Source organism: Hoplias malabaricus, chromosome 17 (genome assembly GCF_029633855.1).
Source record: "Hoplias malabaricus isolate fHopMal1 chromosome 17, fHopMal1.hap1, whole genome shotgun sequence".
Lineage (NCBI taxonomy): Eukaryota > Metazoa > Chordata > Actinopteri > Characiformes > Erythrinidae > Hoplias > Hoplias malabaricus.
Window position 1 is genome coordinate 4,671,458 of NC_089816.1, and position 20,452 is coordinate 4,691,909.

A 20,452-nucleotide genomic window follows, 5' to 3' on the forward strand; every position below is an offset into this window, starting at 1 on the left:
CTTTTAAGTAAGTTTCCGAGCAGCCGCCTTGTGTTTCTACTTGCTATTTTATTGCTTTATTTTTCTGGAAGGAGTTTGTGTTTTTCACTGTAGCAACATTTACTTGGACATAGAATGTGGTCGCTCTACATTTTTCTGCTTTAATCTCCCTATAATAACGCTTGTCTAAAAACAGACACCTGGACATCATATAGATCAGCCACAGGAAGGCCATGACCCTCCTGGATTCATTCATAAATCTTGCTTTGAAGTATATAGGTTAAGTGCCACCTTGTGGCAAAACTAAGGACATCAGGCAGCTACAGGATGTCTTCCTGAAACAAGATGTTACCGTTGTTCTGATGTGAAATGTCCACACGTCTGGAATTTATATCTTAACCCGATTGTAAATGGATGATCTGTAGTGGTTACATGTGAAAGCGAGTGTTCAACTAAACTCACGATACACTAGATCAAATGAAGACGACCTCTGAGCCAATCACATTACACCCACAATGTCTTACCTTCCGGTTATAACTCGTAAGGTCCCTCAGCGGCAAAGTCTTTTTGAAATAGGATACTGAACCTGCCTCGGATGGCCACAGAAAGTTAAAGAAAACGTCGACACTTCCACGGAGGAAAATGCGCTTTTGGCATTGCCTGTTGGCTACCTTTCTGAGCCTGGTGTGGTATTTCTCGGAGTCGGGACAGTTCCCGTTGCAGGTTGCCGTTTGTGTAGTGTGTTTTCTTCTCATTGTTCCAGCTGTTTGTGAGAGGAGGGAGAAAAGCACTCAGACAGAGAGCACCGAGGAAACATTTTCTGAGGTACTGACTTTAATGAACTGTATTAATCCGCTTCTCTGGTGCCGTCTTCATTTAAAATACAGACTGCTGTGTAACCCTTTGAGCTACAGTCTTCATTTAAATTGTACTTTTAACCCTCCTCTTTAAACTACACGATGTTAAACTTATTCTGAGGTACAGCTTCTCTGTCAAATTCATATTTTCTGTTTCTGATACATGTTTGATATCAGTAGTCAGGTTTGGTTTGATTTAATCATACATTAAATTAAGTTATAAGCAAAAATATTTACAAGTTTTACACGCCTTGACTACATTTATCCTTCAGTGGAGACCCCCTGTTCAAAACATAATGTACTCAAGGACTAGACTCAACCTCTGTTCGGGAAACGGGTCTAAAATCTCATTATTTGGATTTGGATTTGGTCATGTTTTTGTTTACAAACAGTGGCAAAAATCAACTCAATTTTCTGGAGGTTGAGTCAGAGACGTTTGGATGGTTTGTTCCTCTAGAAAGTTTATAAATAATTGCACATAGGTGGACTGTCAAAGCAAGAATGATATTGGGATCTATTTCAATGTGATGAATCATTCATAGCCTTTAATCATTCATCTTGTTTACAACAGACTTGTGACAGTGATCATGTGGTTGGCAGAGATGAGACGGACACGGGAGCAACGGTCCCAAGGTCACAGTACCCAAATGTACAGAGGGCACTTAATCAATGTATGTACTAACTTTCATTTTCTATTCAGGCGTGCAAGTAAACTAAGAGAGCCATGTGGTTTCCCAGAATGAAATACATGACAGATGTTTGATAGCATCCATGGTCTATCCAACTATTTAGCGTTTTAGGAACTACTGAGTTTCAGTTTGTGTGTTGCTCATCCATTTATAACTCATCTTACATACTCATAAGGAACACGGGAAATCCTGCAGTTCTTCAGTAGTATGATATTCTTGTAAGTGCTTTAAAGCTGGGACACATTCTCATAATATTAATGATTAAAAAACGGACTTACTTAATAATAAGAATGAACTATAACCTCTGTATCAAAGCATTTTTTCCCCCAGTATGGGCCTTCTTGCATTCTAGTTAAAAATAGTTGGGCCTTGATATGTATCAGACTGAGAACTTCTGTTTGATAGTGTTTAGGTGTGCCTATAATCATCTGGTCCAGCCCTGGTACACTGTCCCAGAGCTTGTAGAGAGTCAGCCCTTATATACAGCTCTGCTCTCGGAATTCCAACACATTGTGGACCAAATCATTGAAAAGGCCAAGGACTTTGACCTGTCAGTCACCAGTGTGGGGTGCATTCATATCTTCACCCAGCACCTGCACTGCGCAAAGAAGTCACACAAGTAAGTATGTTATGTACATGTTCCTGCTCACATTGGAAATCATACACCTGTTTGTTGTGTGTGAGGTATTCATAAGGAAACTTAACCAGCACTTGCCCCTGTGTTTGTTATGTAAACGTAGCTTGGACAGCCATGCACACCGCCTTTTTCAGTTGATTCTGTCATAGGCTTCTTCTAGGCTATGGATTGATTGAGTAGTACAGAATTTAACTGCACAGGCAGAACCTTTCAAAGATGATCACTGTAAGCCTGTAAGCATTCGTCTTTTTTATCAGTGTTTATAACAGTGATATAATTTGTCCCAGGTCACCGTTGTTCAGCTGTAAGGCAGAGGAAATGGCTATCCTCAGGAATTTTTGTGATGCTCTGATACAAAGCCTTTTCCCTCAGCACCTATGGGCGTCTGAAATCTACCACTGTGCTTTACAAGAAATTCTGGCTATGAAAGGTTTGGCCTATTTTCTGTTTCTGTTCACATTGTTCAAAAGTTACCTCAGTTAGGAAAATTGTTTTTAGCATATTCAGAATTCCAGAGTGAATCATTTGCATTTTTCACAAAGATAGTATCAAAGGGATGAACCACTATCAGCATGCTCTGAACTGTAGGAATAGAGCACCTACATTAGCGCACTTGCTCACCCACATTTGTGCTTTTAGATGTATCCTTTACGTATGGGAACATAATGTGCTTCTTATACAAATTGTTGTGCAGTTGTCAGATGATATTTTTTTTCTTGACCATTTATGTTAGTTAGTTTATGCAAACTGGTAGAGCTGATTGTGCAGCTGATTTTAGGTGTGTCATTTGCATTGGACATTTTTGCTCGTCTCTCAGCCTCATGACCAAATATGTGTCAACACTAGTGAAATTAATCAGACATTAAAGAAAAGTGTTGGTACAGTCGCCCTGGATCTAGTTGATAAACCTAGGCATATGTACTGTCTAAATTGAGTTTCTTTGGTTGGGAGTTCTGAGAAATATATAATCCTGTAAATACTCACCCACACTGTTCCTCATCTTGCCCACATCCATTTGGGACCTTTGGGAATGGGTGTACAAAATACTTTAGTGATAGTATCTGGCTGTTGTATAGTTTGTGTGTATGTTAAAATGTAGAATGTACTTTTTGATCTGTATTCTTAGTTTCCAACTTCCACTTTCACCTGAGTAAAAGGTCGACCCAGGACTCGTACTGTAGCTTCAGTTCACTTTTCCTTTTGTACACCCCTTGTAGTGTACGCCTAGATAATTCTTACATCATTAAAAAGCTGTTTAGAAAAACTGTTCAGGAAGCTTCAAGGCTACCACGAAGAAAAAAAACTTCAGCACCATCTGACCACACAGGTTTACCACAAGATGCATATTACAGTTAATACTTGAGAACAGGAAGGCAAAATAATAGTTTGGTAAAAAGTGTATTGAAATTTTATACAGAGTCTAACAGAAAGAAGATGATTTTCACGTTAGTGATTTTCATGCATTGGGGCTCATAACACTCTAGTTACACAGAAACTAAAGAAAAGACAAGATACTCCAATTGTTTTTTAAGCTAAGGCAAACTTAAGCTGTTTGAAGGGTTAACAGGAAGCTACTAGATGTCTGCAGTAAGTTCTGTAATCTGATTGTTTCAACTTGTTTGTGTTGTTTCCCAGTGCTGGTGCTTGTGACATTGCTGTCTGACCCAGACCATTTGAATCGCCTAGTGGTTTGTCAGCTCGAGCGGATGCCCACTGTGAGCCTAGTGAAAGAAGCTTCTGACTCAGAAAAAGAAGACTTTCCTTCCTCTTTGTGTTTGGAGAACAGAGAAATGTAAGTGTGACTTCAGCATATCTGTTTATACAGAGCAGCATCTAGTACTTCTCAAATATGTTATTGATAATTTTTGTTGCAATCCTATTATGCAGGATGGAAGAAGAGGTGGCAGAGAGTCCATCTGAAGAAATAAGGACGAAAAAGAAAGGTGAGTTGTAATGTTTTATTATAGGAAATGAGACAGATAATAAGGTATTGGGTAAAAGATTCTTAGAGTGTAACAAACATTGTAAAATGCCAGTTTTGTATGTCTTGGTGCAGGCAGCAAAATGATTGAAAAGGTCTCCAAGTTGTTTAAAAAGAAAGGCAAAATGAAGAAGATAAAGAAGAAAGAAAAGGAGCTAATGCAGAAGGCTTTGTCATCACGCAGACCTGCTGTAATTGAATCGGATGGTGCCAACAGTTGTGAGAGTTCCATCAATGAAAGTGTATGCAATAATATTCTATTCTATTGTTATTTAAATATAACATAATTCAAGAGCGGGCAGCATTGGTGGTGCAGCAGGTAGTGTCGCAGTCACACAGCTCCAGGGACCTGGAGGTTGTGGGTTCGAGTCCCGCACCGGGTGACTGTCTGTGAGAAGTGTGGTGTGTTCTCCCTGTGTTCTCTCTGTGTCTGCGTGGGTTTCCTCCAGGCGACTGTCTGTGAGGAGTGTGGTGTGTTTTTCCTGTGTCTGTGTGGGTTTCCTCCGGGTGACTGTCTGTGAGGAGTGTGGTGTGTTCTCCCTGTGTCTGCGTGGGTTTCCTCCGGGTGACTGTCTGTGAGGAGTGTGGTGTGTTCTCCCTGTGTCTGCGTGGGTTTCCTCCAGTTGACTGTCTGTGAGGAGTGTGGTGTGTTCTCCCTGTGTCTGCGTGGGTTTCCTCCGGGTGACTGTCTGTGAGGCGTGTGGTGTGTTCTCTCTGTGTCTGTGTGGGTTTCCTCCGGGTGTTCCGGTTTCCTCCCACAGTCCAAAAACACACGTTGGTAGGTGGATTGGCGACTCAAAAGTGTCTGTAGGTGTGAGTTTGTGAGTGAATGTGTGAGTGTGTGTTTTGCCCTGTAAAGGACTGGCGCCCCCTCCAGGGTGTAAACCTGCCTTGCGCCCAATGATTCCAGGTAGGCTCTGGACCCACTGCGACCCTGAACTGGATAAGGGTTACAGATAATGAATGAATGAATTAATGTTTTTCTCACTGTTTGTTGTTAGGAGGACAGTGATATGGAATATTACTTTAGCATGCCTCAGGAGGAGAGGATGGAGTTTAAACTGTCCTTTGAGATGTGGCGGGTTGGAAAATGGGACGTAACTGTCACTAATGTGAGTCTTTCTTTTACATACTTTAATTTCCTGAGCATGCCAGCAACAACAACACTTAAATGAAGCCTGAAATATGGCCTTCATTGTTTGGTTTGTAACTTGTATGTTTTTAAACCCTGCTTCATACATGTAGCAGCTAATTATAGTGCATCAGTTTGTTGAATTGCCCTCATACTGGCTATCACATTATTTATTTTTCAGGTCAATTGCTAATTTATTAACTAAATCATCAAATTTATATCATAGGTTGAGTCAAAAGAAGAAATTCTGTGGTTCACAATTCATTTGGAAGAGATCAACAACCCTGAGAATCTCCACTGGGACGTGAAAAAGACACAGTTGGAGATAGTTGACTTTTATAATCACTGCAAGGTGAGAAGTCATTTTGTCTTATATTATCATATAATTAATAACACTTTAAGAACTTGATCAATATTTAATTTATCCACAGGGCATATCTCATCTGCCATCTATAGCATCAATAGTGGAGAACACCAAAACCAATCTTAATGAGGACTGCCAAGAAGAAGCAAGATCAACATTTGAATGCTTCTTAAAAGTAAGTAACATAATCAATGTCTTGATCCGTTCATCATGAGATTTCCACACAATGTGAAGCACAGCTGCTATCTTCAAATAACGTATTGAGATAAAATTAAGATACATGTTTTTCATTGAACAGTGACAAAAATAATCATAATCAAATAACTGTTTAACACATAGTTAACATATGATCATTTCACTAGGTGCTGCTAGCAGACACAGAGCTAGGCCACACTCAACTTGTATTTAAGTTTCTGTACCCACTCCATAAGTTACTGGGAGAAGAGGAACAGGATGAGGGTGTGTGGTTCCTTTTGGGTGGTCTAGCATCTTTTCTAACTCCTGGCCAAGAAGATGATGAGGCAAGTACATGGACCAAGAATATACAAATGCACCAAATCACAACCCACAGAATGAATTTAACACACAAAGGCAACATTCTTTGAACCCCTTCATAGCCATATTAGACAAAGGAAGGTGTTTATTTAGCCATAGCCGAATGCGGCTCTTTGATCCCTCTGATGCGGCTCAACTTTTGAAAATAATTAATGAGTATTTAATTAAAATGTATTTTATTTTAGTTCGTTTTCAAAATGTAATTCTATGAAGATTATGGCAATCTTGTAACATCTAAAATAATTTAGTATTTAATATTTAAAATATTTTTGTCGCTCTTAATATACGTCACAACTTCCAATGTGCGACACCCGCCAGTGTGCGGTTTCTTGAACTGTTTGACCGCTGACTGCACGGCGCCAGTAAAATAATGACGGCACACAGAGAGAGGACAGCATTGTTGTTTGCTGCCAGTGGATAATTTAAGTTCGCCGTTTTTTTTCCATTACTACAAGGACTCAAATAGACATTGAGTATTTTACTTAACCGTCAACACAACGTCTTTTTTTTCAGAGTTAAAAATGTTTTGTTGCATGGAGAAATATTATTTCATTTTCTCTGCAGTCGTTCATTGATTTCATAAATGTAACACAGTATAGTTTGTTTATACACAGCACAAAGGCAAAAAACCCTGTTATGCGCAGTGTTATTTCATTAAAAATTTCAAAAGGGTTTTGTGGCTCCCAGTGTTTTCTTTACTGTGTGAAATAGGTCCAAATGGCCCTTTGAGTGGTAAAGGTTGCCGACCCCTGAACTAAACCTATCCATTTCTTAACTTAGCAAAATGTTTTTAACCGAACCAACGCTTTTGCAAAACACTTGCTTATCTGCATGTATTTCATGTTGGTTATTTCCATTTAAAAACACCTGATCATTTTTTATTTGGTCTTTTTCTCCAACTTTAAGCTCATAATGGGAGGCATTTTAAGCTAATTTTGAAAAAAAAATGATGCAACAGCTGAAATGTTATATATGAAGTAGCTACTGAGAAATAGCTTCACATGAATCTCCTTTCCATTTACACTGACACCATCCTTTATTTTCAGCCTCATAATCTCAAAGGGGAGGAGAAGCCAGATGATGCTGAAGATGGATGCAGTTTATCAGAGGCCACACCTCAGAATGATTGCATGGCCCCTGTCCAACCAGAATGTACAGATAAATTGCAAAGACAATGTTCAAAAATAGAAGGAGAGCTGTCTGTCACACATTCCGGATATCCATCTTCCTCTGAGCACAACTGTAAAAGTGAAAAACAATACACCCAATGTCCTTATTATATTTTTAATGAGGATGAACCTGAGACTTTGAGTGGAAGTGAAAGTGTTGGTGACAATTTGGCACAGTTTGCCGCAAGAACTAAAGTTCTTCCCAAAAAACAGCCAGCTTCCTTAAGCGCACTTGACACGGATGATGAGAGTTATTATGAAACGGACGGCTTTTCAGATTGCCATGTGAGTGAAAATGTAAACAAGAAGGAATTTTTTGCTCGCAAAAAGTCAACAGGATCAGACCAACTCAAAGGGAAAGAGAAGGATGGTCGCACGAAAGAAGAGACACAGAGTCCACCTCAAATACAGGCCAAGAAAACAGGCAACCCTCCCAAATGGAGAAAACCTGAGGTCAATAAAGTGATATTTGATTTACTCAAGGAAATTTCTGGTGGGTTTTCAATATATTTAATTCACCCTTCATCTGTATTCCCACTGTTTGTGAGAGTTTGTGCCTGTTTGCTTCAGGAACAGCTTCTTCTCTTCTGTGAAGTCTAGATGTTGGCAAATCATCCACAATAGGGGCAACTAAAAGAAGCTGAATTTACTGATTTATAAGGGTCATCTACAAACTTTTGGACTTACTGTACATCTATGTTAAGCCTACCCTCACTGGTTATATCAGGGTGTATCCTGTGTTTTTTAACCTACTGTCCTGAAGAGTTACGTTTCAACCTGCTTCTAAAATGCAGGGCTCCCTTATCTAACTCTAACACATATGATCCAGCCAATCAAAGGCTTGTAAAGGGCTACATGGTGTACAGCACTTTTGTGGTTAAAAATTGGATCCTTCAGGAATGCAGATCTCCTTCATCCGGTTTGGTGACCAATAAGTTACACCTACCATAAAGTCACACTACTCTATATGTCAATTGAAAGGAACCACAAGTTTAGGCCTGTCGAAATAATGACATTATTAACTTATTGTACAATATATGGACATTTCCTTAATCATTTTTGCTGATCTTAATATCGCCCATTTGTGTGTGCTTGTGTGTTTGATTACACAACAATGAACCTCACCCGTATTTTAACAAATCACAAGCTCTGGTTTTCTCTGCTCTATCCGTTCTGGGGCTGTTATGTCAGTTTGTTTGAAACCTGATTATGTTTTATATTTTACTTATTAAGCTATTTAAACATATTTTATATTAGAATTTCGGTGTCTGAATATTCTTAAAAGCTTTTTTTAAAAGGAGTGTTATTGCATTATTATACTATTATATTATCATTATATGTGACATAAAATGGCTTTAAAATGACAATAATATAATGTTTAGCAACTATTTTTGGCACAAATATCAACCACAAAAATGGCTATTGTGATGGGCCTACACCAGGTCAAACATTACTGCTATTTGGCCAAATTATTTGGGTGGCGGGTTACTCTCAGCAAAGAATTACATTCAGTGTTAAAGCTAGTGGCATTGGTATGAGCTTACTGTGCATTAGTGTGTCTGGCTTATTATGTTTGACTAAACAGTGACGAAGATGTGTTTTTGTGTCTTTCTACAGGGAATTCTTGCTTCCTTAAAATCATTAAGACTGCTTTAATACCATTTATGCCTTTGATAAAAAAGTGAGTTCTAAATTTTTCTTTTCTCTGCTGAGCACAATACAAGTATCTGAACTGGTTGCATGTTTACCTGAATACTATCTATGGCCTCCCTAGTACTATAGTCATATTCATATAAAGCACTGGATATGACTTGCTTACAACACAAGTAATTAATTGGATTTTGATTGACAACCTCTTTCAGATTAAGTGGTTCTCCTTTAGCACCAGTGCTTTTTTTGACGTTATTAGCCAGTAATGTTTATTTCTCTTCACAGGAAAGTGAATGAATTTTTGAAGAAGCTGAACCCTTCAGAAGCTCAGATCGCTGGCTACACCGATCAGCTCCGTGAGCTTCTGTGGCCAGAGGGACCCGTGTCCCAGGAACCAGCTCGTACCACTGAAGACAAGAATGAGACTAAGGAGAAGGCACTACACCTTCTTTCTTCCAGGCGTATGTCTATACTCTTGTTTTGTGCTCTACACTTGATATGCCATAATATAAAGCTGGGGTGCACAACTTTTTAGAGATTCCCATGTTCAAACACCAGGCAAATAAAAATGAGCAAATACATAAATGAATGTTTCCTGAACACCAGAACCCCCAATCCTGTAGGTTTCACAGATTATAGACAGTAAATACTATGTAAATAATGATTGATATTACTTGTTGTGATAGTTTCAGGTTACCCAATCTTCAGCAAAGCAGATGTGGAGAACTTGTTTAAGATCTTGCAGGATGCAGAGGAAAATAAGAAGCTGGTTTATGTAAGTTTTTCTTTGCACGTTTGTACATGCTATCAAATGCATTGTTTACCACTTTAACATCTTTCCCTCTGATTTGTTTTTATAGAACCTGCTCTCCTATGTTCTAAAAATGTTTCTACATGGAGAAGTTTCTTTTAATGTTTTGACTAAACTTAACAAGGACACTTTTTAATATCAGTGGATAGTTTCAAATATAAGACTGTACAATGTGGAAGATTGACAGGGATTGCTAAATTAAGCTCTGTCAATTGCTCAAAGACATTCATTCATTCATTCTCTTTAACCACTTGTCCAGTTCAGGGTCGCGGTGGGTCTGGAGCCTACCTGGAATTATTCGGGCGCAAGGCTCCTACCTACACACCTTGGAGGGGCGCCAGTCCTTCACAGAGCGACACACATTCACTCACACACTCACACCTACAGGCACTTTTTGAGTTGCCAATCCACCTACCAATTTGTGTTTTTTGACTGTGGGGGGAAACCGGAGCACCCAGAGGAAACCCACGCAGACACGGGGAGAACACTCCAAACTCCTCACAGACAGTCATCCGGAGGAAACCCACGCAGACACAGGGAGAACACACCCCACTCCTCACAGACAGTCACCCGGAGGAAACCCATGCAGACACAGGGAGAACACACCACACTCCTCACAGACAGTCACCCGGAGGAAACCCACGCAGACCCAGGGAGAACACACCACACTCCTCACAGACAGTCACCCGGAGGAAACCCACGCAGACCCAGGGAGAACACACCACACTCCTCACAGACAGTCACCCGGAGGAAACCCACGCAGACCCAGGGAGAACACACCACACTCCTCACAGACAGTCACCCGGAGGAAACCCACGCAGACACAGGGAGAACACACCACACTCCTCACAGACAGTCACCCGAAGCGGGACTTGAACCCACAACCTCCCTGGAGCTGCGTGACTGTGACCACCGCCTGCGCCACCGTGCCACCCCTCAAAGATATAAAAAAAAAAAAGTTCATACAGCAGTATGTGTTCAATAACATACATTTTTTTTTGACCAGCTTCGTTATAAATGTGTTATGCACTGTATATATGTTGAACAGTTATCAAGCCTGTCTACCTATGGAGGCAAGTTTCTATCTAAATTTAACAAACCTAATTCAGCTAATGAGACTTTCTGAAGAGATGACTAATTGGATCTAGACCTGTTTATTTAAGAACACCAATCTAAGATCAGATCTCTCAAGGTCTATTAGCATTCTTACTTCGAGCACTTTGATAAATGATCTAGTAGGTACTTGTATCATTGCATATTGCAATAGCACTCAGCCAAGAAATTCAGGGTATGTCATGACAGTCAGTAAGTAAGGTCAGGAATGATACAGTTACTCCAAGTGTCCTTAAGACAGTTATGACAGTATAGTAATAACCAGTCTATTTTATAATAACTGAGATTAAGTGAAATCTGATTCTAATATAATTTTATTTTCTACTCTTGTGTTCTGTTAATGAAATCCTATTGATTGTAAACATATATAATATAAAAGTCTCACATCAGTATAAAAACAATGAGGCACCTTTTTTCCGTTCATTAGATATGAACTATTCAATTTTAATAAATCTGTGGATATTTTAATAAAATTAGATTTTGCTTTTAACTTTTGATTCAACAGAATATTTTATAAAAATATATATTTTTTTATATTTATTACAAATAATATATTCATAAATAATAACAAATAAATACATTTCTTTAACTCACAGAAACTACTACTACATCCTGAGCAAACTGCTCCAGTTGTCTCAGATTTGAAGGGTACCACGTTTCAGTTCTTTCCACAGATGCTTTACAGGAATTAAATCAATGGCGCATTGAAGATCACTTCAGAATAATCTAGTATTATGTTCTTAGTCATTCTCATTGGCTCTTTATGGGGCACCTAAGGGGACACAATAATATCACTCAATCAAAAATGATACGGACCGCATTAAATTACAGTATTGCTATCTACTTTTGCCTACTCTTGTTCTAGAACATTCTCACTGATTTTTAGATGTAGTTGTTGCATTAAACACTGCCAGCAATAAATAAATTATTCAATTTGTAATAAATATAAATTTTAACCATTTAAGTTTTTATTTTTTACTGTTTAATTTTTAATTAAAAATAATATAATATTTAATATACAAACAAATATAAAATGCATGAATGTTACTCTAATGTTATAAGTCCAGGTAACTTAAAATTTTGTTAACCATCTTTCATAATTTTTCCTGTTTAAAAACTGCATAATTTTCCTTTATATCTTTGCTGTCCAATGAAAACCTGTATCTCAATTTTTGCTTATTTATAGTTTACTACATCATGTGAAATTTTCATGATGAATGAACCAACAGACAAATGACTTATTACATTGACTTATACTGAAAAGTAAGAATGTCTTTTCTTCTGTAAGATTACTGTTTTTGAAGATACATTTATTTTTCATTGGACAGTGACGATGTGTTTTAATAATAAATATATATAATGTATATTGTCCTGTTTATTCCTGCTTTATTTTCAAAATACATGACTTGCATTATACTATCTTTACATATATATGATTGATGCCCTCAGTATGACTGCAGGACCCTTCTAATCAAATCATGTGCATTTTCTGTCTGTTTAGGTATTTTATGCTGCAATGCTGGCAGATTTTGGCATTCAGTAATAATTTTATTGTCCTAAATAAATATTGTCTGGAGAGTAGATATGTCATGGTTTACTGCTTTTTCGCTTTTTCATATTAAGAGTAACAGGAAGTTGGTGCAAAAAGCTCCAGCTTGGCCTCATCTGTTAAAATGACAAACACTATGGCTTGTTAGTATGCATTCGGGCAAAGGCCTTTTTGCCTCTTTTATTTTATTTTTATTTTTACATTTTTTAAAACATTTCCGTTCACTGTTGCTCAGAAAGCAAAAGCTGGTGTTATTTGTCTGATATGTGTTCAGGTGGGGTTCAGCTTGTTTCTTTTTAGAAGTTTTCCTTGACTGTTGTCTTCCCTTGGCACTATCCCTCTGTTTAATCTGGGGTTAATTTTCCTCTTGTGGCCATGTCTAAGGAGGTAGTTGGCTATGGTCCCAAGGCCTTAAAAATTCTGAAAACTATTTGCCACTGTAGTCAGTAATATTAAGCTGCTTAGACATTGACTTACTGACATCACATTTAACATGCATGTTCATAATTTTATTTCTGATTTCCTCAGACAGATTTCTGCTTTGGTTTATGTGGTCCATAATCAGTGTGCCCAGTGAAACCAAAGAGCAGATTGCCTTTGCTCCTTTTAAATAGGTTGAATAAATAATTAAATCTGAAGACTGATTTATGGGTGTGCATACAGACTGAGGTTAAATGGCACAAAGTCTAACTTTTAGAATGAGCATAGTGCCTTTTAATCACTATTTAAATCATGGGTGGGTATTGCATCTATGCTGTGTTTGGACACCAAATCCACAAACGCACCGACAGTATATCAGCCAGAAAATGGCTCGTGGGCAATACAAATGAGGCAGGGAAGACTTTTATGACCAGGTTGAATTTATTTTACAGCATTTAACTATATTAAACATTGGACTTGCACTACACACTGCTATGTTTCATGCTGAGATTATAATTTTATGTAATTGTTATATAGCTGGGCGGCACGGTGGCGCAGCAGGTTAGTGTCGCAGTCACACAGCTCCAGGGGCCTGGAGGTTGTGGGTTCGATTCCCGCTCCGGGTTACAGATAATGAATGAATGTTATATAGCTGCAAAGAGCCGACATCAGATTAAATCCTATGGATTAAGAATGGGATGTCAGCCTAATTCATATGCATGCAGAGGCAGGCGAGCGAATAATTTTGGCAGTTTTGTATACCCAGGCCCCCAAGCTCCCGACAAGACGGAGAAGCCCACTTATACCCCGTCCGGCTTGAGCTCAGCATTGGGCAATGGGATTGTATGTTTTAGAGTAGCCCATTTAACTTAATCTTTTTCTATGAACATTACACCTACTGTCACCTTATAGTAGCTGAAATCACTTACAAGAAATGTCCACAAACGGTTTACCACAATGTCCAAACTGAGTGGTTTGGGTGAAATGTAGAGTAATGACAGACTTATAACAACATGATTCCAGGAAAATTAAAGAAATGACTACAAAACAAAATAATGACTAAGGAGTGACGTAAGTATTGCTAAAATGGCCAAGATGTTATCAGGGTACAATTTAAGGTGCTCACAAAAAGAGTTTAAATACGTCCCGTTATTTTAATTGACCGTAGTCCAAATTATGTTCGTGTATACGTTGTTTTTCTGTCATATCTATAGGTTTTTAAGCAATTGACCTGACCTACTAGTACCCTCGCTAATCCTTTGTAATCTTTGAGCGGCTACCCCCCTTCTGCATGGTGAAATGGTACGGTCCGGCCCGAGAAGCTGCTAAATTTCAGATAACAGGAGAAACGATACTACAGTTAGCGATTAAGCTAACGAGAGGATTCAACGCAAAACGACTAGAAAATCCGGATTTTAAACTCATTCCAATCAGACAATATCAATACCTTATGTTTAAGCTTTTGTTTTCGAATTAAACAAGATGTCAACACCAGCACGACGGCGTTTAATGAGAGATTTTAAACGGTAAGCGTTTCGTTACAAGCAGAAGGCCCTTCGGCTGTCTCAGGAAGCCGGCTAATGGCGAATTCGTGTGAAAATAACCTTTACTGGTAGAGCTGTTTGCTTCATAGTGTTGTTGATATTATTGCAGTCTTTCCTCGTCCAATGCTTGGTAAATGTGTTCGTGTACAAATACGCGCCAATGGACGTTTTATTTCTTCCCATTTTAAAGACTACAAGAGGATCCTCCAGCAGGAGTAAGCGGAGCTCCATCAGAAAACAACATAATGGTCTGGAATGCTGTTATATTTGGGTAAATATCATACGCTGCTTTTAAGGTCAATAATTTCACTGTACATTCTCATTTTGTACGGAAACGTCGTTATGAGCCAACAGTTGATTTTGATTTAGTATGGAATCCGAAAAAAAATAATATTTACATATACTCGTCTTAAAAGACCAGTCATAAATAGTCACTTTATTTCTAGAGTAAAATGTCTAAGGGAGGTTGGAGAGGGTCCTGTAAAATTTTTACTATGAATTATTTTAGTATATCAAGTCACACATTTATAAAAGAACCTCAGAATAAATTTAATGCCTTAGTAATTTGATGATGGAATACATTTTTGACCACTGTGTTTACATACTCACTTTATTTCAGTTTTTGTCTGCATAGACTTCCCGTTTAGCCAGACTAACGATTCATTCATTATTGTTCATTATTCATTATTATTTTAAACAAAAACTGACACATTTGTCAATTTCCTCTACCTTTCAGTCCGGAAGGAACACCTTTTGAAGATGGTAAGTTGAACCGAACAGTACATCTCTAAACTGTTGAAATTGACTTGGATTTGAAAGTGAGGTAAAGGTTATTTTCCTTTCAGTGCAGCAGTTTGATCACATTTATTTCTGATAAAGTGGGATATTATCAATTTAAAATGTGATAACTGTTACATAATGTGTTATTTTTTGGGGGTTCAGTGTAGAATGCTGTCTGCTGGTGAGTCTTAGGCATGCCTTTTAATGGGGTATTTAGGTCCGAAAGATTTTTTTTAAATCTGCATGTTGTAATGCCATAAGTGTTGGTGAATAGTCTCTTCATGTAATCCTATATCTTACTCCTTTAACAACATTATTCCTGCGTCATATATGTGGGGCTTTAACTTATTTTTCTTTTTTTTTTCTCCTTATTCTTCCTGTTGTGTAGAAACACAGGCCAGTTTACAGATGATAGCTGATGCCCTGGTTCTTATGAGGAAATATAAGCTGTTCATGTTTTATTTTCCAGTTTTTGAGTGTTACATCTGTATTGAATTATAGTTCAGAGCTTAGATTGCTGCTTGATCATTGTACAGATGTTGTCAAAGCCTAGGAATGGATCAGCTTTCTGTGCTGGACACAGATGAAGTTATTTTCACACATACCTTGGTCCACAGTTTTGGACCTTTCAGTTTGGTCAGAATAAAAATAGCATGTATGAAAGGTGCCTTCTAGAGGATTTATCATTTAGGGTGTATTCACACAAAGTCTGAACCAAGGTCTGAACAAGGGTTCATGTTTTGTTACATTAAATACACTTGATCCAGTGTGTAGGGATGTGTGATATCAGATCGCGAACGACAAGAATTTGTGTACGATACACCATCACAGGGAGATTGGTGGATCGTGCTAATGTACATTCAGTCCGCTGCAGTTCTTTATAAGTTGTTTACATACTGTGTATATCTTTTGAATGGGCAGACTCTCGAGACACAGATAATGTATGTCAATACTTTAAAATGTATGACTACTGAATTGAAACCAAAGTAATTCATTATTCCATACATGAGGTCTCGTCCTCGCAAAACAAAATAAATAAATAAATACCTGTGGCAACACGAAGCCTGAAGAGCCCACAAGCGATTCTGTCACACACACACACACACACACACACACACACACAGCATACCAGCACCTACGTAGGTTGTCACCTTCAAAACAAGACCAAATGTGAGTATTTCCATCAATCCACTCATTAGTAATCCACATGTTTGTGTAAAGAGTACTTGGAAAAAGAAAAAAATAATGGCTGTGTAGCTTGGGCTCTCAGCTTTAGCAATGCTCAACCGAGGAGGCAGGGAAGCAACCATGCTTCAGCGCCTAAGAGTTGTTAGTCTACCTGGGTCTGTGGCTCTACTTCTACACAAAATCCCACAAAGCATTTGTACAGGTGTATCTCAGTAAATTAGAATATCATCAAAAAGTTAATTTATTTCAGTAATTCAGAAATTAAAACTCATATTGATTCATTACAAACAATGTCAAACCAGGTATTGGTGCTTCTCGCAGTGTGGACAGGTGCCAAGTCCTGCTGAAAAATGCCTCCGCATCTCCATAAAGCTTGTCATCAGAGGGAAGCATGAATTGCTGTAAAATATTTCCTGGTAGATGGCTGCACTGACTTTGGACTTGATATAACACAGTGGACCAACACCAGCAGAAGACACGGCTCCACAAACCATCACTGATTGTGGGAACTTCACACTAGACTCGAGCAGCTTGGACTGTCCCTCTCCACTCTTCCTCCAGAATCTGGAACCTTGATTTCCAAATGAAATGTTAAATTTACTGTCATCTGAAAACAAGACTTCGGACACTGAGCAACAGTCCAGTTCTTTTCCTCTTTGGCCCAGGTGAGACACTTCTGGTGTTATCTCTGGGACATGAGTGGCTTGACACAAGGAATGCGACAGTTGTGGCCCATGTCCTGGATGCGTCTGTGTGTGGTGGCTTTTGAAGCACTGACTCCAGCAGTAGTTCACTCCTTGTGGATCTCTCACACATTCATTGTCTGTAACTGCTTCAAGGTTGTGGTGGGAGCCTACCTGGAATCATTGGCAAAAGGCAGGGACACATCCTGGAGGGGGGGCCATTCCCTCACAGGGTGACACCTTCCACTGTGGGCGGAAACCGGAGCACCCGGAGAAAACCCAAGTGAACACGGAAAGAACACACCAAGCTCATTCTAGACCAGGGGTGGGCAATCTTATCCGCAAAGGGCCGGTGTGGCTGCTGTATTTAAGTCCATTCAGGCTCAAGCACACCTGATTTCACTCCTTTAATTAGTTGGCTTGAGTAAAACAAATGATCATGTGACCTCCTGGTTGGTTGGAACAAAAACCAGCAGCCACACCGGCCCTTTGCGGATAAGATTGCCCACCCCTGTTCTAGACCGTCACCCAGAGCAGGGCTTGAACCCACAAACCCAGAACCCTGGAACTGTGTGAGAGTGACACTACCTGCTGTGCCACACTAAGCCATAATCATCAATATTAAAAGAAATAAACGCTTGAGATGTATCACTCTGTTTGTAATGAACTTATATAATGAGTTTCAAATCACCTTTTGAACTGAATTACTGAAATAAATTAACTTTTTGATGATATTCTAATATATGGCGATGTACCTGTACATGCTCAGGCATGTTTTGTTGCCTGGAAACCCTCCCTAATGGAATATTCACACTGGGAATGTAAGTTCTATTGATGTTTGTCTGAATTAATATGTCATAGGCTGGCATCTTTATTTATTTATTTATTTTTTTCATGTTTTAATCTTTCCAGGAACCTTTAAACTCACAATAGAATTTACAGAGGAGTATCCGAACAAACCTCCCACAGTACGGTTTGTATCCAAAATGTTTCACCCTAATGGTAAGTTTGACAGCATAAGAAGTGATTTACAATTCAATTTTCTTTTTAACACACACTGTGTGGCCAAATGTTTGTGGAAATCTGCTCATCCAGCCTGCCTTTCTTAAATTAAGTGTATTAAGTGTTTGCAAATGCTTTGAGGCACTAACAGCTTTTACCCTTCTGGGAAGACTTTTTAGAATAGATGATGGAGTATTTCCAGTGGCTTCAGATGCAGGTGCTGGTGCCCCAATGTGCCATATCCTACTGGCAGTGATATGTAGATAATCCAAACAGACTGTGCACAAATTAACCTCTGTGTCAACAATATATACTCTCAGAAGTAGTTAAATTCACTGAGTGTCTACAAACATTTGTACATATGGTGTCGGCTCTGACATGCACCTTTTGGCTGTAACCTTATGACCACCTCCTTGTTCCAAACACTCACTGTCCATTCTCTTAGCTTTACTGACCATACAGGATCACCTTGTAGTTCTTGTTACAGAATGTTGCTTTGCATACTATTTCTTTTCACCCTGTTCTTCTGTGGTGCTTGGGGGGCCCCAAAAGCCCAGGCCCCATGCATCCTGAAATGTAACCCTTGTTAATAATTTTTATAACAGCAACATAGCATGAACTTGTCTATTTATTTGATAAGGAGTTGAATCCTAAATATGGTGCCCAAGAGAAGGTATGATTTCTGAGGTTAATCATTCTCAGGGCTGCGGTGGCCCTGACATGTCACCGCCTCGGTAGTGTTTGTCTGTTGCCTTGTTATGAGTAGATCAGACAGAGCAGTCCTGCTTTCTACTCTGAGACACACTTACCTCTTGGTCCACCTTTATAGATATAACGTCAGAGACGAGTAGCTCATTAACACAACCCGTTGGCCTGAGTAGGATTTAGTTTAGCATGTGATTAAAACAGTGCATAATACTTTTCTCTGTTCTGCTCAGTTTATGCAGATGGTAGTATATGCTTGGACATTCTTCAGAACCGCTGGAGTCCAACATATGATGTTTCTTCAATTTTAACCTCTATACAGGTATGTAAAACTGAGTCGGATGGACTTACAATTAATGTGTTTAATTTATGAAGGTATATTGCTTTCATAACCAGGATGCATTTTTCTTAATTACTGCAGTCTTTATTGGATGAGCCGAATCCAAACAGCCCTGCCAACAGCCAGGCAGCTCAGCTGTACCAGGAGAACAAACGAGAGTATGAGAAACGTGTGTCTGCCATTGTGGAACAGAGCTGGCGTGATTGTTGACCCCAACCCGGCAGTTCAGTTTGAACAGTACTTGGCCTCTGCCATCAAGAGGAAAATCATCGCGCATTGAAAAAGAATAAAATAAATAAATACACCATGTTTTGAATCCTCCTCTTACTCTGTAGAGTTGTCTGTTCTGTAGCTGTTGCAAAGTTAGAGTGCTGTCGTGTTGTGGTCTCCCTCTTCATGCTGAATCTTATTCTTGCAAAAGGACGTTTCTTAATGCAACAGAATGTACCTTGCCTCCTCAAGGTTACTTGCTACAACTATTACTTTAACTGACCTTTGAAAGTTTCATGTCTCCATACAGGAGTTGGTCATGAACATATGCTGTTTGTTTGGTTTTGCTCCTATAGTGTGGGCTGATTGCATTTAGAATACAAGTGGTTGCTCAGGTTGTGGTTTCCAGTGTGAATCTAGCTTTATCCCTATTTGAATTTGTTGGATTCTTTAATCTTTGTTGCGAAAGTGCTTATTTCCTGTTCAATTTACATGCCAAGGATTTACAAGGTGGTTTTCTCGAAAACAAGCTAATATCAGTTCCTGTGTCTGAGTAAGTTTATTTTAAACTTTGCAGATGTTGCTGCACTGAAACGCTAAGGTCTGTAATGAGTCGAGACTAAAATTTTTACTAAATTTTGACCTCTTTTTAAAATCTGAGAAATTCTTACACAAATTGATATGGCATGCTACTGTTCTGAGAGGAGTGTCACAAGACTACCATGTTAAATTCACAAAGCCTTTGCCTTGAGCCTAGGACTTGGAATGTAAAGAAAAAAAATATGGTACTGTTGTACTTGCACACTGTGTGCATTTTCAGTTTTGTGTTGTTCCCCACTCCTTTGCATGACAATTGGGCCATGTTCTTCAGTTTGAGTGCGGTTTTTATTTTCCTTTCACATGTGGGTTGCTTAACCCACTGCCTGAGCATGATACTGTTTTTATTGTTTGTTCTAATGCAATGTCCATCTTAATTTGAGTCATTCTTTTTCAAATACACATCCTGAGTTCAAGCGTCAGATTTGCACTAGCAATTCATGTAATAAACTGTACATTTTCTCACTTCTTGTAAATAAACAGTAAAATGTTTGGTG

The 20,452-nt window shown here is 38.8% G+C and overlaps 2 protein-coding genes across 4 annotated transcripts; both read left to right on the forward strand.

Moving 5' to 3' along the window:
* Nucleotides 1–503: 503 nt before the first annotated feature.
* On the forward strand, nucleotides 504–12,504 carry si:rp71-46j2.7 (uncharacterized). 3 transcript variants are annotated; one of them, XM_066648537.1, is made up of 16 exons: nucleotides 504–804; nucleotides 1,408–1,507; nucleotides 1,931–2,144; nucleotides 2,450–2,592; nucleotides 3,798–3,954; nucleotides 4,050–4,105; nucleotides 4,219–4,385; nucleotides 5,145–5,255; nucleotides 5,502–5,627; nucleotides 5,707–5,814; nucleotides 6,002–6,160; nucleotides 7,241–7,856; nucleotides 8,981–9,044; nucleotides 9,299–9,474; nucleotides 9,700–9,788; nucleotides 10,084–12,504. In XM_066648537.1, the coding sequence occupies exons 1-16, from the start codon at nucleotides 622–624 to the stop codon at nucleotides 10,807–10,809; spliced, it is 3,195 nt and encodes a 1,064-aa protein (XP_066504634.1). In that variant the 5' UTR covers nucleotides 504–621; the 3' UTR covers nucleotides 10,810–12,504. The 3 variants fall into 3 exon arrangements, with proteins under 3 accessions (XP_066504634.1, XP_066504635.1, XP_066504636.1); XM_066648538.1 differs by having other exon boundaries at nucleotides 506–804; nucleotides 10,089–10,394; XM_066648539.1 differs by having other exon boundaries at nucleotides 507–804; nucleotides 9,874–10,225.
* Nucleotides 12,505–14,152: 1,648 nt separating this feature from the next.
* Nucleotides 14,153–20,433, forward strand: ube2a (ubiquitin-conjugating enzyme E2A (RAD6 homolog)). The gene is made up of 6 exons (XM_066649080.1): nucleotides 14,153–14,432; nucleotides 14,641–14,721; nucleotides 15,187–15,212; nucleotides 18,014–18,103; nucleotides 19,042–19,130; nucleotides 19,230–20,433. The coding sequence occupies exons 1-6, from the start codon at nucleotides 14,389–14,391 to the stop codon at nucleotides 19,356–19,358; spliced, it is 459 nt and encodes a 152-aa protein (XP_066505177.1). The 5' UTR covers nucleotides 14,153–14,388; the 3' UTR covers nucleotides 19,359–20,433.
* Nucleotides 20,434–20,452: the final 19 nt, after the last annotated feature.

What these genes read in the sequence shown, in the direction of transcription:
- si:rp71-46j2.7 (XM_066648537.1), top strand. Translation starts at nt 622, where the DNA reads ATGCGCTTTTGGCATTGCCTGTTGGCTACCTTTCTGAGCCTGGTGTGG. An exon ending in CATTTGAATGCTTCTTAAAA is followed by an intron (nt 5,815 to 6,001) that starts GTAAGTAACATA and finishes TCATTTCACTAG; the next exon opens with GTGCTGCTAGCAGACACAGA. An exon ending in AAAATAAGAAGCTGGTTTAT is followed by an intron (nt 9,789 to 10,083) that starts GTAAGTTTTTCT and finishes CCACTTGTCCAG; the next exon opens with TTCAGGGTCGCGGTGGGTCT.
- ube2a (XM_066649080.1), top strand. Translation starts at nt 14,389, where the DNA reads ATGTCAACACCAGCACGACGGCGTTTAATGAGAGATTTTAAACG. An exon ending in TGGAATGCTGTTATATTTGG is followed by an intron (nt 14,722 to 15,186) that starts GTAAATATCATA and finishes TCTACCTTTCAG; the next exon opens with TCCGGAAGGAACACCTTTTG. An exon ending in CAAAATGTTTCACCCTAATG is followed by an intron (nt 18,104 to 19,041) that starts GTAAGTTTGACA and finishes TGTTCTGCTCAG; the next exon opens with TTTATGCAGATGGTAGTATA.